A 21,026-nucleotide genomic window follows, 5' to 3' on the forward strand; every position below is an offset into this window, starting at 1 on the left:
GAAGTTAATGAAAAGCTACTGCTATTGATAATGATTTATGACATCATCCGTACTACTCACAGAGGTTTCTTTCTGAGGCTCCTAGAACACCAACGAATGCCAGAGTTTTGTATGTATCTTGCTAAAATTCAAATCTGTCTGTCAGATCTTTCAGATCGGCAAACAGAGGGACAGAGAGGTTAAATAACTTCCCCAGCATTAGGCAGCAGCAAGGATTCTGACTGAAGTTATTATATGAACCAAAACACACAACGGATAACAACAATACTTTGGTAGTATCAGCAAGACACTTTTGCATTAATAGAATAGTTTTTGTACTCTGTGGGCAAGATTCTGATCATGGTTACACCAATGTAAGTAAGTCCAGAGTAACATCACTCAAGTCAGTCATAGATTTACAGTAGCGTAACAGAGAGTGGAATCTGTCCATTTGTACAGGCCGCAGATTCAAAAGAGAAGCCTCTTCTTGAGTAGAGAGAACAGCCTAGAATCCATAGTAACCTATTTAAAATCCTGTGCTGGATCTTCTTTCAGCATCTGTATAAGGATTACTGCTCTTGCTTTCCTGAAGCTCCAGAACTACCAGGCAAAAGTAGCAGAGAACCAAAGAACAGCTGAGCTGTCTGCGAACAGGAAATCTGTAACAATACACATTGCAGTCAATTAGAAAAACTTGATTAGATTTTGACACTCGGGCTGAGCAGTATGTTACTCTGGGCTAGATGGTGATTCACACTGCATACCCCCACAGAGGAGTAAGACACCCGCCACCACTCCTTATACCTCTACCTTGCTCTTGGTCCAGGTGGATAGGAGTAAGTAAAGCTAATTGTCTGCTTCCTCCCTGCATGAAATGGGAGATTAGGGACAGAACAGAGCCTTGCCTCCACTTCCCCACCCTCCATGCACAGAAGCTGAGCCACTGGGGGAATGGGAGGATAGTAATAAACTGCTGGTATAGGGCAACAACAGATTATTACACCCCCAGGGTAGAATTGTTACTCAAAGTGGTGATTCAGCACAAAGCTACTACTGGGATAGCCCAGCTTGTGTATCACCCCCCCCCCCTTGCCTAAAGTCACAGTCTAGCCCTCTGTGAATAGTCCCATTGAAATCAGTGGTGCTTCTCAAGGAGTAACTCACGGGCAGTATGAATTAAGGGTGGCAGAGTCTGGCCCAAGAGGTTCAAGTCACATTTGACATTCTTCTCTATGTGGTTAGATAACAAACTAGACAGATTTGAATTTTAGCAAGATACATACAAAACTCTGGCATTAGTTGGTGTTCTAGGAGCCTCAGAAAGAAAACTCTGTGAGTAGTACGGATGATGTCATAAATCATTATCAATAGCAGCAGCTTTTCATTAACTCCAAGGATATTTCTTTTTATGTAAAATACTCTATATACTTTAACTTTGGTCATTTATGGCCTAGTTCTGCTTTCAGGTACACAAGCTACGCTCGCTTAGATCAGCCAGTGGGGTTTTGGTCCTTTTGCGCTAACATTTTAACGTTAAACTGCTCGTCTTCTATTAATTCCTGAGAGCATCTTCCTTTAAGTCCTTGTGTTCTTCTCTCTTCCTGTGGGTTCTCCCTGGGCTGTAAAATCAAGAACAAAACCAGCCCTGGATTTCTCATTCAGGAGTGCTGGTGGAATTGGCATTACCATTTAATGAGATTTCCCATTGACATTGTTTGCTTGTGTGGCAATAAAGTTCCAGCAGAGGCATTGAATCTTCAGTAGTGAAGCCAGAAAGAGGTCATAAAAATGTAAACGTGATTAATATTAAATGGTATTTCCCAAGTCCCTGAGGTTGCATGGGTGGCTTTTTAGTAGCATTTCAGATGATGTTTTCTTATCTGACCCTGCACTTTGGATTTCTATTGCACATTCTGCATTTATTGTATTGGTCTCAATAGGAGTTGCACATATGAGATAAGTTCCACATATACAATGGAAGTACAGACTCTGGAGAAGAAATACATAGTGCAGCTTGAACAAGAGAACTTTGCTTTGCATTTTTAAATGATACCATGGAGTAGATGATCCCAGAGGGAGAAACTGAAAAATTGCAGATGTGACTCTTTGGTGTGTGCCACTCTTCTGCAATTTATGATATTACCAGAGTCATATGAATTGTACTTTTGCATTCTCTGAGGTTATGAATTATCCTGTGTATTCACCGCTATAGTTTATAGTGGAATAAACCAAGAAGGAGATGCTGATATTATAAAAACAAATACATTTGTCTTTACATTTTTACAATGTAGACTCTGTGGTTTAGATTTTGAATGTGTATTATACTTGTCCAAATTATTAATGAAGATACTGGACTTTCATTGAGAAATAAAATGGGGAAGAATGCACTTTCTCATGACAACACTCTCATCTCTTCTTTCAGTTTGTCATTTGTTCAACACATTCTGGAAGTCCTTTCATTAAAACTAAAATTGCATTTACTGAGCTGGCGATCACCCTTCTCTGTCTGTTACAGTCTATTACAAGGGAATGTATTTGTTTAATTGCTTGTTAATTAAACTCTTTTTATTTCCTAATCACAGGATCTGCAACGCGACATTGAGCAGCACAGTGAAGGGGTAGAATCTGTGTTTAATATCTGTGAAAAGTTGCTGAGCGATTCAGATGCTTGCGCTAATGAGACGGAATGTGACTCCATCCAGCAGACTACCAGGAGTCTGGACAGACGGTGGAGAAACATTTGTTCTATGTCTATGGAGAGGCGAATGAAGTGAGTCCTTTTCTGACACTTCTAAGATGTGTATGTAACTGTGTAATATTTCAGGTAATTTTGTTGCATTCTACATGAACCAAATTTTGAAGAGAAAAGCAAAAATTGTTGAGAAATGATTGGCAAGCTTGTGATAAAGCAAAGCCTTTCTTCCCTCTCACTCCCCAACTCAGAATTGAGGAAACCTGGCGTCTGTGGCAGAAATTTTTGGATGACTATTCTCGCTTTGAAGACTGGTTGAAATCGGCCGAAAGGACAGCAGCTTATCCCAACTCTTCCGAAGTTTTATACACAAATGCCAAAGAGGAGCTGAAGAAGTTTGAGGTGAACACTTTTCATTTCAGCTATTGATGTTTCACAAACACCATGTCTGCTTATTGAGAATACTAAGGCTTGCACATAAAAAGCACCTTTCATCTGAGCATCTGAAAGCTCTTTACAGACTTCACAGCTCCTTTCTGAGATATGGGAATATGCTTAAACCCATCTTTCAGATTGGCAAACGGAGGGACAGAGAGGTTAAATAACTTCCCCAGCATTAGGCAGTGACAGAGCTGGGAACAGAACCCAACATTCCTGATACTTATTTGCTCCAGCCAGAAGTGGTACTAGCCCATTGGGGGGACCTAAGCAGGAATATTTTGAGGGGGCCCAACACACGCTAATAATTAATAGGGGCTCCCTTGAGCAGCTTGGGGCTCTAAGCAATTGCTTACTCTACTTATGCCTAGCATTGGCTCTGGCTCTAACAAATAGACTGTGCCCTTGTATTAGTTCCTGGGGCCAGTGTTTGAACTGCTTTTAGACACACTTTCTCCAAGCAGTTGGTAATTCTCTAAATAGTCCTTAATAGTAGATTATTAAAAGCTACATTTTATTTGATCGTGTAACTCAGCTGTTTGTTTTGCTTATAAAAGTCTAAGAGATTGCAAGCTATTATATACTACATGTGTTTTGGATGTGATCATTTATTTCCAGTTGGACAAGAAACTGTAATAGACTAAATTCTGTAAGTAGGACAAATTGCTTATGTCCTCTCACGTCCTGTGACTTCAGTGGGAGCTGTAAACACACATATGAGGGCAGGTTGTGGTGATAAAACATCATCAGGGTTTTGATTGATTTTGAGGATCTGATTTTTCTGTTCCATGATTGCAGTATTTTATCGATCCTTTCTACAAAGCGCAAAGGAATAAGATTACTAAATTTGCATTACAGGCATTTCAACGACAAATTCATGAGCGACTCACTCAGCTGGAGCTAATCAATAAACAATATAGGCGGCTTGCCCGGGAGAATCGTACAGATTCAGCCAGCAAGCTGAAACAGATGGTACATGAAGGCAACCAGCGCTGGGACAATCTCCAGAAACGGGTTGCTGCCATTCTAAGACGACTGAAGGTAATTGCAGGGTGTTGTGAGGGTTAGTGTAAAAGCACTGTGAGGCCCATATAGAAATCACACTACCTAAGTGCAAAGTTGTTATGAGAATGCTCATCATCTACACAGTTAGATTTTGCATTTATAAATGCAAAACCCAAAGTTTATGTAAGGAACAATAAGGCTGGAACACAAACCAGCAAAATCAAAGACAGCTCAATCTAAGTTTGAACATTTGCCCCAGGTTCTCTGCTGTGCGGGATTTCCACTTAGTGCAACCAAAGATAGGGGATGCCATCAGACAGCCTGTTATAGCTCCCTGATTTTCAGGGTGGATGTGTTCTTGTTCCAGCACAGGGTTAGGGCAGCCTGGGGGCTGTTCTAATCTACCCAAGGTGGCAGAGGTTCCCGAGGGACAGCTGTGCTCCTGGCACACCCTACCCCACTTCTGACACTCCTGCAACCAGGGCCAGGGGGAAAGGGCTTGGCACAGGAGTCAGATACAAGAAACTGGCCTTTGTTCTTAACTAGAACTAAATATGGAGACGTGGATAAAGTTATCCCAAGAAAGTCTGTCAATTCAAACTGGGATGCTGCAGTCATAAGAACATAAGAATGGCCATACTGGGTCAGACCCAAGATCCATTTAGCCCAGTATTCTGTCTTCTGACAATGACCAATACCAGGTGCCCCAGAGGGAATGAACAGAACAGGTAATCATCAAGTGATCCATCCCCTGTTGCCCATTCCCAGCTTCTGGCAAAGAGAGACTAGGGACACCATCCCTGCCCATCTTGGCTAATAGCCATTGATGGACCTGTCCTCCATGAACTTATCTAGTTCTTTTTTGAACCCTAGTCTTGGCCTTCACAACATCCTCTGGCAAAGAGTGCCACAGGTTGACTGTGCGTTGTCTGAAGGAATGCTTCCTTTTGTTTGTTTCAATAAAGTGCAACCAGCAGTGAATGCAGCAAGGTGTGTAAGTTACCAATCAGTGTATGAGGGCACCTCATAGGGAGACCATTTGGTGGCATTTGTCCTTAACAAATAGATTGGCATTAACCAGCGCTGCTGGAAGGTGAAGACTAGGGGAGTAATAGGCAATGTTTTGGAGAGCACGTCTTTCACCCCTCCCCCAGGTAGTACTGCTCCTGTTCTGCCTCTCCTCTGACCCAGCACCCTTCTGTGGCTGTGTTCATCGTACATGATGCACTCTGCTTAACTTCTGCCAGAGTTTGACAGACTTTACTTTGACTTCTTCATTTGCCCTATGAACCAGTCCTCAGGTGACCTATGCTGAGTGGCAATCCTGATGCTAAACAAGGCTCTGGGGGCTGCTACACAAAATATAGGCTTGCTGGGGGTCTGCTGTATCATAAATAGGACTTTTCATGGGCTAAAGCATAAGCACATTTTACACAGAATACACCTCCCTATCTTAACCACATCCCTTTTTGCTTTGAACTCCCTCACACCTAATATTGGGATAATTTCAGGAGAGATGCACCTACTTACTTCAGTGCTAACTTAATTGGAATTGCACCTATCCGTTCCAAGACTGAATATAACTCTGTGCCTTTCTGAATTTAGAGGGCAACGTCCTGAAGTTCAACTGAATTGCACAGAGTGGGGCTGGGATGCAAAAGCTAAAAGTTCTCTCCCTAGATCCTGGTGTAGTGTTGTACAAAGCCGTTGTAATTTATGCTGGTTTGTGACAGGCCCAAAGGGTTGAAAATGTGCAAGGTATGGTGAAGGGGCATACTGGCCACACCCCTTTCTTCGGCCAGACCTCAGTGGAGGGGAGCAGCAAAAGAGTATCAGGACTCCAAGGGGCTCGTTGTAATACTTAGGTAATCCCCTCTGGGCTGGTTAAACTGACTTCAGGGCTCAAATACCTGTGCTGTGGCCTGGAAAAGCTAGTCACAGCCCAGTTTATGATATAGTAAGTTCCCAGCAAGCAGTAGGAAGAAAAATAAATCCCCCCAAATCAGCAGACCTGACTGTAACCAAGCAAAGGGAGCAAACCTGCAGTTAGGTGTCATTTGTACTCTTTTACCTAATCTCTTTTCAGTATATTTATTGTTTGGGAGCTATTTAGCAAGCTGTGATGGAGAAAGCTCCTCTTCTGATATCCACCCGGGTGGGAAACAGCAGGAAGTAGAACAAATTTATACAAATGGCTTTAACGCCAAATGGCATGATAATTACACTTGAGAGTATTTCCACAGTCCAGCTAATTAATCATTTTGCTAATTTTGATGATCTAATTTTAATTAGAGATGGGACTTTTTTCCTTGATCTAAACTAGCTGCTAAAGTTAGAGCAGCAAAAACAACTAAGGCTTGGTCTGAACACGTTTTTTGTAGTGGTAGAACTATGTGGGTTAGGGGTGTGGATTTCTTTTTTTTTTTTTTTCTTCCCAGTATAGTTATATCAGGACACCCCCCCTAGTGTGGGTGTAGTTATACTGGTATAAAGGTGCTTTATACTCATATACCTTGTTCCCCTTCCTATGTGGCATAAACACCTTTATATCAGGATAAGAGTTTCCATGCTAGCGAGGGTCGTACTGCTATAAGTATACCCAGCTTAGACTATCTCTGGTGTGTAGACAAGGCCTTACACATGTCTGTTTAAAATGAACAGCAATTCTGAAAGAAAATGCCAGTTTTAAAATGCTCCTATGACCATCTTTATTCAGTAACTAAACTAATAAAGTACAGCTGCCCTTTTCTTATTCAGTATTTCACCAACCAGAGAGATGAGTTTGAGGGAACAAGGGAAAGCATTCTTGTGTGGCTCACAGAAATGGACCTTCAGCTGACAAATGTGGAACACTTCTCAGAGAGTAACTTTGATGACAAAATGCGGCAATTAAACGTATGTATCATTCAGAATAGTTGTTTTACAGAACAAAGATGATAATGTCAGTCTGTAGTCTCTTGACAATGCCTGCCAGTTATCTATGGGTTAATTTCATGACAACATACATTATGTCCATCAGATCATATTTGTTATAGGATCAGTAAACTTTAAAAAAATAATTGTACAATTCAACATAAAAAATACTTGCTCTAAAATGTAAGTTCAGTATTCAGAGTCTTCAATTGTATCTTTCCATTCCCCTTACAACATAGTGTCAATGACAGTTATATTAAACATGAAAGATAGCTTAAATCTGGGTAAACATAAACAGCAATCGCTAAACAGCAATATACTTAAAATCAAAATTTAGAATGTTAGCCAACTTGAAGATAGGTCCAGTTCTGTAATATTATTATCATCTCCCATGAGGATTTTTAATATAACGTAGCATATTTGGGAGGTGTATTCTTTGAAAATTTCAATCATGCACATGTATACTAGCTTTTGTGACATTCCTTCAGGAAGATATTAATTCTTTGCTACATGAATAATTAAATTGATATTCCTTTCAGCAGTTCTCTTCTGCCCTTTCCCCCAGAACACATTCTTGTTCCACCGCACGGATTCAGTTTTATTCTGTGCAAAGTTCAAAAGGTGACTTAGTGGTAAGGGGGACTTGATGGTTCAATTTACCTATAGGTCACTTGTTTAAGCTAACGATGAGCAGAAGTTTTTGCCATCTATTTCAATAGCAAAGGTTTTAGTGGCTCGGTCCCTACATCAGAAATACAGTCATTGGTACTGGGGTGCTTACTGGAAGACTTTGCATAGGCATGAGGAATAGCCTATCTTTTCACATGTTTGAGGTACATCAACTGGATAGTGTGGGCAAGTTTGAATTGCTATTGCCTGTGCTATTCCTGTTGTATGGATGGAGCACTTCACTTTGTGCTAATTTCAATCAGCACCTAAATTCACACATTAAATTCACTCACACAACTTTTACTAGAAAAACAAAAACCAGACCTTTACAGATGGTGGATAGAAAGCTATCTGCCAAAAGAAGATAGATGATTATGCCAGTGTTCGGATTCCTTTCACCTTACAATGCTAGAACAGAAGGACAGCCTCAAGCACAGGCAAGAAAGAAACATTGCTTAAGTAACCATTTCTTATGTATGTTCAATATAGGGTTTCCAACAGGAAATAACTCTAAACACCAATAAGATCGATCAGCTAATAGTTTTTGGAGAGCAGCTGATTCAGAAGAGTGAGCCTTTGGATGCTATCCTGATTGAAGATGAGTTGGAGGAACTGCATAGATACTGTCAGGAAGTGTTTGGGCGAGTCTCTCGATTCCACCAAAGACTGACTTCCAAGCATCCTGTAAGGGATAAGTATGGTCTTGATGCTTTAGCAGAGTGTTGGTATGAAAATGAAATACTCGTGTAGCAGTAGCTGAGTAGCAGCATGGTCTTAATGCAGGGGTGGGTAAGCTACAGCCCGGGGCCATATTCAGCCCTCCAGATGTTTTAATCTGGCCCTCGAGCTCCCGCTGGGGAGCAGATTCTGGAGTTTGCCCCGCTTCAGCCGGGGAGTGGGGTTGGGGACTTGCCTCGCTCTGCGCGGCCCCCAGAAGCAGCAGTATGTCCCCCTTCCAGCTCCTATGCATAGGGGCAGCCAAAGGGCTCCGCATGCTGCCCCCCAAAGTGCCACCCCCACAGCTCCCATTGGCCAGGAACTACAGCCAATGGGAGCTGCAGGGGTGGTGCCTGTGGACGGGGCAGCGTGCAGAGCCACCTGGCTGCACCTCCGCATAGGAGCTGGAGGAGGGGACATCTCACTGCTTTTGGGAGGTGCTTGAGATAAGAGCACCCCAGAGCCTGCACCCCGACCATTTGCCAAGAGACAAGACCACTCACAGGGATGTTGTGGGGCTTAATTAGTCAGTAATGATAAACGGCTTGAAAATGTTCCATGCAGATTTTTGTACCAGTTTTTATTCCCTTTATTAGCTTCCATAACATTCCATCAACATTTTCTTTTGGATAATCACAATAGATTTATTTGTGTCCCTGGTTTGTTCTTTACTTTCACTTGGGGGACTAATGCCAGTCTTTACTTGTCACTGTGAGCTATTAGCCAATGCTCGGTGTGTTTTGGCTCAAAAAGAAATACCATGTAGTAAAAAGAACTTAATTAGCGGAGTAATGCTCCCCATTGCCCACCTGATGGTGCCACACTGCAACTGGCTACCCATTCTTGTTTGCAGAAGGGAGGCATCTCATTGGTGCTATGGGGAGGAGGGCTAAGTACTGTGCTAGGGTAGAAGTTGTGGCTGCCAAAGAAAAGCAAGGGGAGAGAAGTGAGGATCTTCTCTGGGCTTTCCATCAGTTTCAGAACATACGGTGGGGACAGACCATCACAGGCTGATGTCTGCCTGCCACAAAAAATAACCTTCTGTATTTCTCCACCTCTTACTGTGTCATTTGTTAAGTGACCTAGGTCTATCTTCATTCATCACTATATAAAACAATTATTTTTAGGGGATAGAAGATGACAAAGATACATCTGAAAATGAGACAGATGCAGAAGACTCAAGAGAAATGCAAAATGATCCTTGGCATAAGAAGGCAATAAATGAGGTGCCTTCATCTCAGCAGTCCCTTTGCCATCTTGTGTCCCCTGCACCAGCTCATGAAAGGTCAGGCTGTGAGACCCCTGTCAGCGTTGACTCCATCCCACTTGAATGGGATCACACAGGTGATGTAGGGGGCAATTCCTCTCATGAGGATGAAGAAGAAGGAACATACTACAGTGCTCTCTCAGGTAAGAGCCAATGATTCCAGACATTTTTGTTTCAGTATAGCCACCTCCAGAACCCCTAAAGTGGCACCTGTTTGTTTGTTCTGGGGTCTTTTAATTTGTAATGGTACAAAAATGTGAGAGTTATTTAACTCTTCATCATATTGTCTGGACAAAAAGGATAGTTTTGTCTAAACCAAACAAAGTTTTGAATGCCCCCCCAATTCTTTGTTTTCTAAAAATATCTGATGAAAATAGTAATGAAGTTTTTCCTTTCAGTCAGTCAATATTTCAGATGTTTCTATTTAATATTCAGTAAATATTGAATATTTGTCCAGTGAGGAAAATGACGTTATTCTCTTTCAGATGTAGAAATCACTGAAAATCCTGAGGCATATCTTAAAATGACCACAAAAACTTTGAAAGCATCTTCTGGTAGGCACCTGCTAATGCATGTGTCTGAACATGGCAATCTCCCTGTGGCGCACGCTATACTCCTAAACCTGTTTCATATGTAATGTCTGATTTCCTGCCTTGTGTGGACACCATGTGCCATTGTGTCATGGTGTTTTTACGCTGCAGTAGAAACACATGTACATTACAAAACAGTCAAGAACATGTCATTTAGAATTTTCCTGTCAGATGCAGAGATGGTTAATGTGCATTTCATTATATTGATCCAAAATCTTTCAGCTCTTCATGGTGGTTTGGTCTGGGTATTATTTTTTTCCTTCGTTGATTGTAATCACCTATTTACTGAGACAGTAGTTTAGTTTTGCAAGTAAAAGCAGCACTTTAACTATCGCTTATCATTTTGCATTGTGTGTGACAGAGCCTTGGGCATGCCATCCGTTAAATCTCAAATGAGCATTCACTATTCTCTTCCAGTCAGGACAGGTCTATTCTTAACTCACTTGTTATGCATTGCAGCAAAATGATAGTATCATGGGAATAGGATCTTCCCAAAACTATGGTGCAAACTTTTCTTTTGTTTGAAATCATACTGCAGCCAAGCATTTTCAGAAGAAAATAAAGTGTCCCGTAACTGCATGGCTGTCATTTCATTACCTTCTGGATTACTGTTGACATTTTGCAAATGTGCATGCTTTGCAAGGAAAGCTGCAGAACTGTCATTTTGATGCCATCACTTGGTGCCATTTTCTTCGGAACACTTCTTAATTTATTTAAAAAGTAAATGCTTCACTACAGAGTTGAGGGGCTCAGATTCAGGGTTTTCTAATTTAATTTTTTATGTGGCAGGAAAATCCATTTCAGAAGCTCTTACATGGCATTCCCCGGATAGCCCAGCCTGCAGAAAACATCAGTACCACCAGGCAAAGATGGTGAGAAATGTGCGGTCTGGCAGCCCAGAGACAAGTACCCCATATAAGCCAGGCTATGTGAGTTCCAGATCTGTAAACACTAGTTCTAAGCAATTAAAGATTAATTAATTCCTGGAGATTCCAGGAGAATCCTAGAAACTCTAGGTTCAAAGTATCCTTTCCCAGCATGCAGGCTGGAAGAGGAGAAGGGGTCTGCCTAGACACAGCCTGTTACTCCTCCCATTTCTGGTCATTCAAAGAGCTGCCCTGATGGCAAAGAGGGAATTGCCAGGGTGACTGTGCCTAAGGCAGTAGGGAAGCCAGAAGAGAGCTCATTCTTAGTGGTTGGTTTCCAGCAGTAGTGAAACTAGCAGCAGCTTTACCTTCATCGCCCTTTGGATTGCTTATTGTCCCCGTCTGCCAGCAAACTGTCTCGGGGGATTGGGCCATAGCCATCAATACTCGAGTTCTCGTGGGAATGAGGTAGCACTGGGGCCAGGCTAAAATGGTTATTGTTAGAGTTGCTTGTTGTTAGTCCAGCTCCATATTCTTTCTTATAGTAGCTCTTGCCAAGTCTCAGTATCTAATGGAGTGAATGGAAATGCCATTGATACTAGATTTTATACAGTGGTTCAGAATCAGCTAATTTCTATCAATAAATTACTAGGGCCCAGATCTTCAAAGGTATATAAGCTCCTAAACTTCCACTGAAATCACTGGAAGTTACGAGCCTAAACACCTTTGAGGATCTGAAGCTCTCACCAGATTAAGTGTCATTACTGTATTTCTACCAGTAACTGTTTGCATATTTACCTGGTATACATAAAATGCTGTTGCATAGAGATGGCGTTTGCCTGCTGCACCTTTATTAAGTGTAACTTTAAAAAACTACATCCTACCACCTTTTATACGAATGTGTATGCAACTTGAAGGTTCACGGGCATACACAGCCTGTGAGTTTAATAAACCTGTGAAATAATTCTAGGTTAAACCGCTAGTGTCTGTAAGCAGTGGGAGCACGGACAGTGTGAAAGAAGTATCCGCTATATTGAGTGATGAAGAGCCCCAAAATGAACAGGGGCTTGTAAGCATTGCAGCTGCAGAGGAGCTATCAGGTACAGGTAAAGATAAACAAAGTAAAGAAATGAATAATGGCTATTATGAAATGGTTTATTATGTGACTCTCAAGTTAACAAAGCAAAGACATGACAATGCACTTACATTGAGAACAGATGTAACCACTGGTCCTTGAAAGGATGGATTTTGCTAACATTTGCTTTTTGCTAAGCCTTCTTCTCACTTGACATTGTCTGACCTGTGTTTATTGCTGAATTCTCAGCCCTAATATTTTATCTATTACTCAAGAGTTTCAGACTCATCATGTCCTTGACTTTTGTCTCCTTACTGATAAAAGTGAATTCAAAAATCCCTTGAATTCGCTAGAAACTGAAATGAATGGGAATAATCAGACTGTGAAAATTCTTCACTGAAGCCAAGAAGTATGTTATTTTGACTAAAACAAGATTGTTATAACTTGTTTTCTCAGTAACATACTCCAACCATTATGGCAATAATGGTATATTACAGCTGCCATTTACATAAGCTCTTGATTAACCAAGGCTTGGTAATGTTTGCTACATTTTTCACTGTAGAGCAGGTTCATACTAAGAACAGAGACAGTTGAGTGGGCTCCCTTAACCTTACAAGGCCCTGTTTTCTGGTCTTAGGTGTTTTCTGAGACCTTCATAAGATCAGGTGTGTACCGTAATTATAAACCTCCAATAGAGTGACAGTGATAAATTGCAGCTGTACCAACTATTTTATGCTGCGACTGCACCAGTTCTCACACTCTGAGCAGCATCAAGCCAGGTCACTGTGCGGATGGTAGATCTCCAAGGCAGGCCGGCCTACGTGCTATGGGAAGTGATGTTGGTGATTGAGTGGGTTGGCACTTTTTCTTCTTAGTCAGCACAAAAGCAATACCCCAACATGTTTTTATGTAGCACTATACTGCCAGAAATGCCTCTTTCAAATGATACATAAAACGTGGCCACTTGTATTTACTTTGGTTGTTAATCCTGTTGTTTTTCCCAAATTCACTCTCTATATTTCTTCTTTATTTTTGTCTCGATAAAGTATTCCTCCTTTACTGTAGAAAAAATTCCTGTGTAGTGTTAGTATTTTCCAAATAATTGTCATGTAACCTGTATAGGTTGTATACCTGGTTGTCAAGTTGACCTTTCAGAGTACAAGTAGTACATTATAATAATTTTACTATTATGGTATTTCTATACAAGGTGTCATGGGGCACATATTGCTCCGCAGCCCAAGTCACTAAGGCAGGCCTGGGGTTCAGGACAGTAAGGCCTATTGGCTGAAGTCTAAGTAGTCGCCTTTCTTCCCAGGGCTGTATGGCCCAATTCACCTCCCTGCATGTCGGCGGTGTCCATGGTAGGTCAGATGGAGTAAGGGGACCCGGGCCTACCCTTCACGCAGTTCCCAACCCAGGACCTGAGGGAACTGATACCTCGCTGCTCAGTCTTAGTCACTTATCACTACCGCTCCTTCCCTGGGTCATTTCCTACCCCTTCTTCCAATGCAGGGGATCCCTCAGCAATCGTTGCCTTGGCAGTCAGCTGGGGTTTGGTAGAGGCACCAGCCTGGCTGGGGTTGGCATCAAGTGATTCCAGCACTCTCCCAGCAGGAGCCTGAAGCACAATTAACAAATGGTCAGCCTAGACTGAGCTGAGCTGCTCCCTCTTATACTATGGGGCATGCCCAGGATAGGTGAGGGGGCTTGGCTTCCTTGGACCAAAGCATGGGATTAACCTCCTCCAGCCCAATGCAGGACTGATATGCCCCATCGCACAAGGAAAGAGAATATCTGGTCAGAAACTGATTGCAGAATGGGTTCTTTAGAAATGCTAAACTTGATAGTTTGTAAATAATATTCTGTTCTGTTTTAAATAATATTCACATTATTGGTGTGTTAAAACATTTCTTGGTATATCATTGTAGGTGTTATTGAGAGATGGGAGCTCATACAAGCTCAGGACCTGAGAAATAAACTTAGAATGAAACAGAATTTGCAGCAATGGCAACAACTGAACTCTGATCTCAGTGATATTACTGCTTGGCTGGATAAAACTGAAGAAGAGCTGGAAGAATTACAGAAAGCAAAGCCTGCAACCACTATGCATACAATGGAACAAAGAATAAAGAAACTGAAAGTAAGTTATCACACTGAGAAGTGAGGTTTTAAAAATGTCATTACTATTTAAAAGACTTGTTTCTCTGATAATTGCACTGGGTATTATGCATCTCTCAGCAAACTGAGGGGATCAGCTAGCCCCAGAAACTGGACACTTTGTGTAGTTCTTCTAATGGATTATTTCAAAAGGTGGAATCATACCTCAGTTATCAGATATTGACTTCTGTTGCAGTGAACATCAAGATTTATTAATCAAATATGCAGAATAAATTCATTATCTCAGTTAATATTAGGTTAGGAAAGAGAATATTATTTAATTTGAGATGCAATAAAAATTGGCATTCACCAGAACATGAAGTGCAGGTTGCTACACTATTTGTGAGGATCCTCTTAAATCTAAAAGTTAAACTGGGCTGAGCCAGGTCTGTACTTGGATGGGTGAGATGCAAGAAATTACTAGATTCTTCCAATTTCTAGCTGCCACTCCTCTCTGTAAGGCAGTGCTGGACCCTTGATTTCAGCCTGCTGTTAGGGGGCACTATATCGCTGAAGGTGGGTTTGGGTTTTTTTTGGATATATAATTTAGACTATAAGCTTCTTGGGACAGGATGCATTGCCATCACCTCTGTTCTGTCCAGGCAGTGCCAATCATTTAATAACTGTAAAATCAAGGTCCTGAAAACTTGTAAATACTATTGAGCTTCTAATAGAATGTAGAATTTTTAACATCCAGGTCCTTACAGAATTCTACCTTATGCAATTACTTTATTGTTCCTGCAATTGCCAATGGGTGTTCAACTTCAAGAAATTAGGAAATTCTGCCTTAAAAGTCTTCCCTAGAAATATCTGGAAAATGCTTTTTCAGATCGAGTCACTCTCTGGAATACTTGTGATTTCTTAGTTTGTGGAGGATTATTTTAAATGGACAATAAAAGGTATTGATAATTCACTGAGGATTCTAATCTGCTTCTTTCTTCAGGAAATGCTTAAAGACTTCGATAACTACAAGGCTTTAGTGTTCTCTGTTAATCAGAGCAGCAAAGACTTCCAGCAAACAGATAGCACTGAATCCAAAGAGCTTCAAAACAGAGTTCGACAAGTGAATTTGCGCTGGGAGAAAGTATCTCATTCAATGGACAACTGGAGAAGGAGTTTACAACAAACCCTAATGCAGTGCCAGGTAAATAGCGCAAACATTTGTCTTGTAACACTTCGAATGAGAGTTTATTTATTTGTAATGAGCATCAATGATAAGTAGATCAGAGGATACAGTATGGCAGTTGCAGGAATATCAGGAGTTCCTTGGAATTTTTTCTCAGATTATAGATTTCTTGAATGTGTGCCCTTTTTTATGCACAGCATAGCCACACTAATAGTAATTAGCACTTACACTGTTTTTCATAGAAACTTAGAAATGTAGAGCTGGAAGGGACTGGAGAGGTCATCTAATCTCTTCCCTTTCCTCCTCCACCCTTCCGCACAGTGAGGCAGAACCAAGTAAACCTAGAGTCTTAGTCACTGAGAGAGATTCCACAACCTCCTTTGGAAGCCTATCCCTGAACTGAACTGTTCTTATAGTTAGACAGGTTTTTTTTAATATTTAACCTAATTCTCCCTTGCAGCAGATTAATCAGGTTACTTGTCCTACCTTCAGTGGAGAACAATTGATCACCATCCTTCCTATAACAGCCCTTAACATATTTGAAGACTTATCATGTTTAAAGCAATTTACAAGCAATCCACACAACTGGCCTGAGAAGTAGCTCTAGCTTATTTCCCTTGTTTTATAGATGACATGGCACAATTGAAGAAGAGAAGTTAAATCACTTGCTTAAAGCCACAGAAGGAGCTGATAGAGTTGGGATCACTAGTCTGAGCTGTTAACTGTAGTTTTAGCACAGGATGACTAGTCATCATTTTGAGTAGCCCTGCAATTTACAACAAACCTAAGTAAAAATACTTGGTCAACTGTGCATAACAGAGCAAGAGTGGTTGGTTGATTTTATTACAATACTCCAGGGACACATTCTTGTAAGCCTTTACTTGTTTCTTCAGGATTTCCATGAACTGAGTCAGAAACTACTCTTGGGACTAGCAAGTGCTGAAAGTCGAAGACATAATGCACAATTCACTGATCAAAATGCTGACCCCCATGCAATACTGGAGTGCCAAAAAGAATTAATGGTATGTAATGTGTTGGTTACTGAGTCAAGGTATGAGAATAACATGCAAGTTATTTCCACAAAAATAAAAAGTAATATAGTTATTTCTAAAAAATGGTTGTTTGAAAGGAAGCAGGTACAGTTTGGGGATATTTCATTTATACATAAATGGATTTGTGGCTTTATGAATTGGTTGACTAATAAATCTAGCTGAAGCTAAATATGTTCTTGAGTACATAGTCCATTTACAAACAGTACCTCTAAGATCCAGGATTATGTGCACCAGTTTGTGTTGAAGTATGATCAGGTTATGAATAATCTTTCCCACAAAACCCTCCAATTACACCTAAAGCCTAGTCTGCATCACCCTCTGTGAATTGTTCCTTTTGGATCATTAGTCATGCTGCATTGTTCATTGGAACTGTTGTAGAAATAAAATTAATTCAGCTTGTTATGAAATTATAATCCTCCCATACTTTTAGAGAAATTAGTTATACTGATAGTTTGAAATATAACAATTTCCTTTTTAAGCAACTGGAGAAAGAGCTGTTGGAACAACAGCTTCAAGTAAACGCTCTACAGGAAATCTCCACTTACCTTCTGGTAGAATCAGATGGAGAAGATTATATTGAAGCTAATGAGAAAATACATGTAATTGGAAAGAAACTGAAACAGCTTCTTGAACAGGTTTCACAGGACTTAAAAACTTCACAAGGAAATGTGGTGAGTCAGGGGTATGATTTTTAAACTCGATTATTAACAAGTGCTAAGATAATAAAGGATACAAGAACCAGGGCTGCAAAACCAGCCCAAAATATAAAATAGTCAAGAGTAGAAATTCTAAAAGAAAATCAGGTTGATTTAAAACTTGTATGTATCTAGAGCTCCCTATTGCCTTATCAAATATGAGCAATTATTGGGATAAAAAAATACATCCGTGTGTGTGTATACATGTATGTGTACATAAACCCTACATGTTGTACGTTCATCAATCAGTATTAGATATACCCTGTCTTATGCCTCAGTGGGAGCTTCCATTAGACCATGTTGACATGTTTTCAAGCTAATATATCAGCATATATCTGCCTCTCATGCTTTCTGTTCCTTCCAAAGCTGTTTCTCACAACTGCACAGGGTAAAACAAGTATCCTAAGCCATGGGTGCTTAGCACTGGAACTGTTTGTTGTTCATAAGCTGGCTGCCATCCATATATACACATGTATAGGGACATCTTAAAAAAATTATCCAACATTTTGCAGTTTTTATATTGATGCTTTATGTATACACATTTAGGGGTGTGTGGTTTGTTTTTTAGGACATTAGTGCATTTCTGACAGCAGCAGATGACTTGGATTCTGGAGATTATCATCCAGTAGTAGTGAAATCCAGCCTACAGGAAACGGCAAGAACTTTTTTTAATTAAATGCCTATTTTTCTAAGATTTTTGCTGTCTTTTCACCCTACCTCCCCTTGAATTGAATGTGTTCTTTAGCCTAAAACCTCTTGAAACATGCTCATTTTAGTTATGAGACAGTTTATATATTTAATGTCCTAGAGCTGGGTAATAATAAATGTTTATCTTAACAGGTTGGTGTGAGGAGAACTTCAGAAGGCAAGAGCAACAGTGTCAGGTAGCACATTATATTTGGTAGAAATGTAAGAGTATGTTTTAAAATAGAGAGTTAGGCAAGGCTGATGGCTTGGTGTCAGTGTACTGTACTACCCAATGGCAAACAAATGGGGGGAGCTTCTGCTCCTAATGGGTCTGTACCCATTATGGAGGCAATGTATCTGGATTCATGGCTGACTTCACTATTTGCCCCAGATACCAATGTGAGGATACAGTGGTGGTACGCAGTGTGTCTGCTTAGCCCCTGCAAACCCTGTTTCATTGTAGTGTTGCACTTTTATGGGTACTTTTCCCCAGTGTGCCCTTTTGGAGGTTGGCCCCTTTACAACTGGCAGAGGCAAGGAGCTGCAGCCTTAATTTTTCTTCTCTTATTCCTGAGGCGATGGCATATTCTCACACTCCATCCACCTACAGGGATTACAGCTCCACCCCTGCAGCCTAGTGTGGGTGGTAGGATAAGGGTAAATGGGTTAAAGATGCATTACAGAGTGAGGAAATTTCACAATGTGAGGCCTAGCCTTCTATCAGAGAGAAAACCCATGCAGATACATTAGGCTCTTGAAAACGAAGATATCATTTAAAAAAAACTGACTCCAATGACCCTATGCAAAATGCAGCTGTTACCTTAATAGGTTAAGGTAACAGCTTGTTCCTAAAGCAGGGGTGGGCAAACTTTTTGGCCTGAGGGCCACATTTAGGTATAGAAATTGTATGGCAGGCCATGAATGCTCACAAAATTGGGGTTCAGGAGGGAGTGAGGGCTCTGGGGTCGGGCCAGAAATGAGGAGTTCAGGGTTCGGGAGGGGGCTCTAGGCTGTGGCAGGAGGCTGAGGGCTCCAGCTGGGGATGAGGGGTTTGGGGTGCAGGATCAGGGCAGGGGCAGGCGGTTGGGGCTTACCTCGTGCAGCTCCTGGAAGCAGCGACATGTTGCTCCTCGTCAGAGTTGCAGCCAGACGGCTCTGCACGCTGCCCCGTCCATAGATGTTGCCCCCGCAGCTCCCATAGGCCACAGTTACCTGCCAACAGGAGCTGACCCTAAATGTTGAAACCGGAGGGGGACATGGAGCAACCCCAGACCCTGCTCCCCTGCAGGAGCTTGAGGGCAGGATTAAATCAGCTGGCATGTGGGCTGCAGGCTGCAGTTTGCCCACCCCTGTCTTAAAGGCTAAATAATTACATTAAAATTTTGGGAGGCTTTTCTTTACATATTAGACTCTGTTATTAGTTTTAATGCCTAATAGACATTCTTCCCCTCTTTTTTAAAAAAGTTTAAGTGCATTTCACATCTAAAGCAGTCTCTGTTTCACTAAGTGAAGGCTGCCTTTCTTAAAGGGGGGAGGAGAGGGTTAATGTAATGGTGCAAAAACAGAAGGCATGCATGACAGTGTGTGTGCGCGCAACATTCTAATTACCTTGTTTTTAACATTTCCCCCTACCAAATATCTGATATCCTTTATTTACAGAATGGAAAATCAGCCTGAAACCACTCAAGCAGTTTCCAGCCCCCAATCCTTCTTTTATCGTGTATTAAGAGCAGCTTTACCCCTGCAGTTCCTCTTCCTTTTGCTTCTGCTTCTGGCCTGCATGATCCCATCCTCAGAGGAAGATTACAGCTGCACACAAGTGAACAATTTTGCCCGCTCTTTCTATCCCATGCTGAGATATATCAATGGACCTCCACCAACCTAGAAAGTGTCCCATCACAAAATAAGTTCTCTCATGGGTGCTTATTTTCATGCTGCTTCTATCAAACAGTACATTCATGTACTTAAATATAGAAAGTTCCATATTGTTTCACATTTTGACCCTCGCTGCTGTGCTTTTCTGACGCACCTGTTTCCTGGGTGCCACGGCAAGAGTTTGTGTACTACCACTGAAATATAAGTGAGGCATTATTTAAATGGCCTCCTTCCAATGCATAGCAAGGAAGGGAACATTTTAAACCTCACAAGATCTTTTCAGAATTTCAGGGTTTTTTGTGGGTAATACAGCATTAATTGTTTGTACAGAAAATGAACTTTTTCTATAGATTTTTTTTAAACTCTAAACAACATACTTTGATGCCCTAAATACAAGCATTTTATAAATACAGTCCTCATAACTTGGAAGGTCCACAGAACACAGGCTGACAGACTAATAATGGGACATTAGTTACAGACACTATGGTAATGCAATGTTAAGCTTGCTATTGTCATATTAAACCATGGCAACAATTTGCATCTTTGGGTACTGTAGTAAACAGACAGATTTAAATCTGATATTTTTGTTATACTATACTTTATTCATACAACACTTTCAGTGAAAACGCTACATATTTTATGTGCGAAGAGTTAGGACTGCTGTGTTGTAGTTGGATGTGTCTTTTTTATACTATGTTTTAAATAATAATTGATTATATTGCATGGAAGTGGTTAATATTGTGCATATTTTCTAAATGAAAATAATTATGATGTGGATTATACACTATATGTATACATATGTAAACTGACTTTTTAATCAAAGATTTTTGGTTTAATAATCTCAATAATGTACAGTATGCCAGGAGATTTTTATAAGTTAACTTTAAGAGTCTTCATATTTAAAGTGAAGCTAAAACTTCAGGTGATGTGAGAAAAAGTTTTAGTAGAATGATATTTGGTGGAGGCCCAGTAAACATTTTTCTCATTAAAATTCTGCCGATGGTTGCAGTGACTGAATCCTTTACCTACTGGACTTGATGCTTATAAATGAACATGTGAAGCAAAATGCTTTAGCAATTAAATGGGGTGCAGCAATTTGCAAATAAGAACACTCCATAACTGGTCCACTTTTTTCCTTGCAAGAAAACTCAGCAATAGGTTACTTGCAACTGCATAGCTCAGTCTTCCCCCAATCCCCACTCATCCCTACAAGAGGAGTAAAT

At 40.9% G+C, this 21,026-nt stretch overlaps 1 protein-coding gene across 6 annotated transcripts in view; it reads left to right on the forward strand.

Annotated features, from left to right (window-relative positions):
* Window positions 1-20,820, forward strand: part of SYNE2 (spectrin repeat containing nuclear envelope protein 2) — a 268,235-nt gene extending 247,415 nt beyond the window's left edge. For 3 of the 6 annotated variants that reach the window (XM_030558561.1, XM_030558559.1, XM_030558565.1), the window contains 16 exons: window positions 2,562-2,749; window positions 2,923-3,073; window positions 3,968-4,150; window positions 6,872-7,009; window positions 8,186-8,380; window positions 9,541-9,823; window positions 10,166-10,234; window positions 11,060-11,199; window positions 12,107-12,242; window positions 14,140-14,351; window positions 15,312-15,512; window positions 16,388-16,516; window positions 17,026-17,217; window positions 17,810-17,896; window positions 18,082-18,125; window positions 19,588-20,820. In XM_030558561.1, the coding sequence (XP_030414421.1) occupies window positions 2,562-2,749; window positions 2,923-3,073; window positions 3,968-4,150; window positions 6,872-7,009; window positions 8,186-8,380; window positions 9,541-9,823; window positions 10,166-10,234; window positions 11,060-11,199; window positions 12,107-12,242; window positions 14,140-14,351; window positions 15,312-15,512; window positions 16,388-16,516; window positions 17,026-17,217; window positions 17,810-17,896; window positions 18,082-18,125; window positions 19,588-19,813 (2,574 nt within the window). In that variant the 3' untranslated portion in view covers window positions 19,814-20,820. The remainder of the gene's footprint in view (window positions 1-2,561; window positions 2,750-2,922; window positions 3,074-3,967; window positions 4,151-6,871; window positions 7,010-8,185; window positions 8,381-9,540; window positions 9,824-10,165; window positions 10,235-11,059; window positions 11,200-12,106; window positions 12,243-14,139; window positions 14,352-15,311; window positions 15,513-16,387; window positions 16,517-17,025; window positions 17,218-17,809; window positions 17,897-18,081; window positions 18,126-19,587) is intronic. The other 3 variants (XM_030558562.1, XM_030558563.1, XM_030558564.1) reach the window with 3 other exon arrangements.
* The last annotated feature ends 206 nt before the right edge of the window (window positions 20,821-21,026 follow it).

The sequence above is a fragment of the Gopherus evgoodei genome, chromosome 4 (genome assembly GCF_007399415.2).
Source record: "Gopherus evgoodei ecotype Sinaloan lineage chromosome 4, rGopEvg1_v1.p, whole genome shotgun sequence".
Lineage (NCBI taxonomy): Eukaryota > Metazoa > Chordata > Testudines > Testudinidae > Gopherus > Gopherus evgoodei.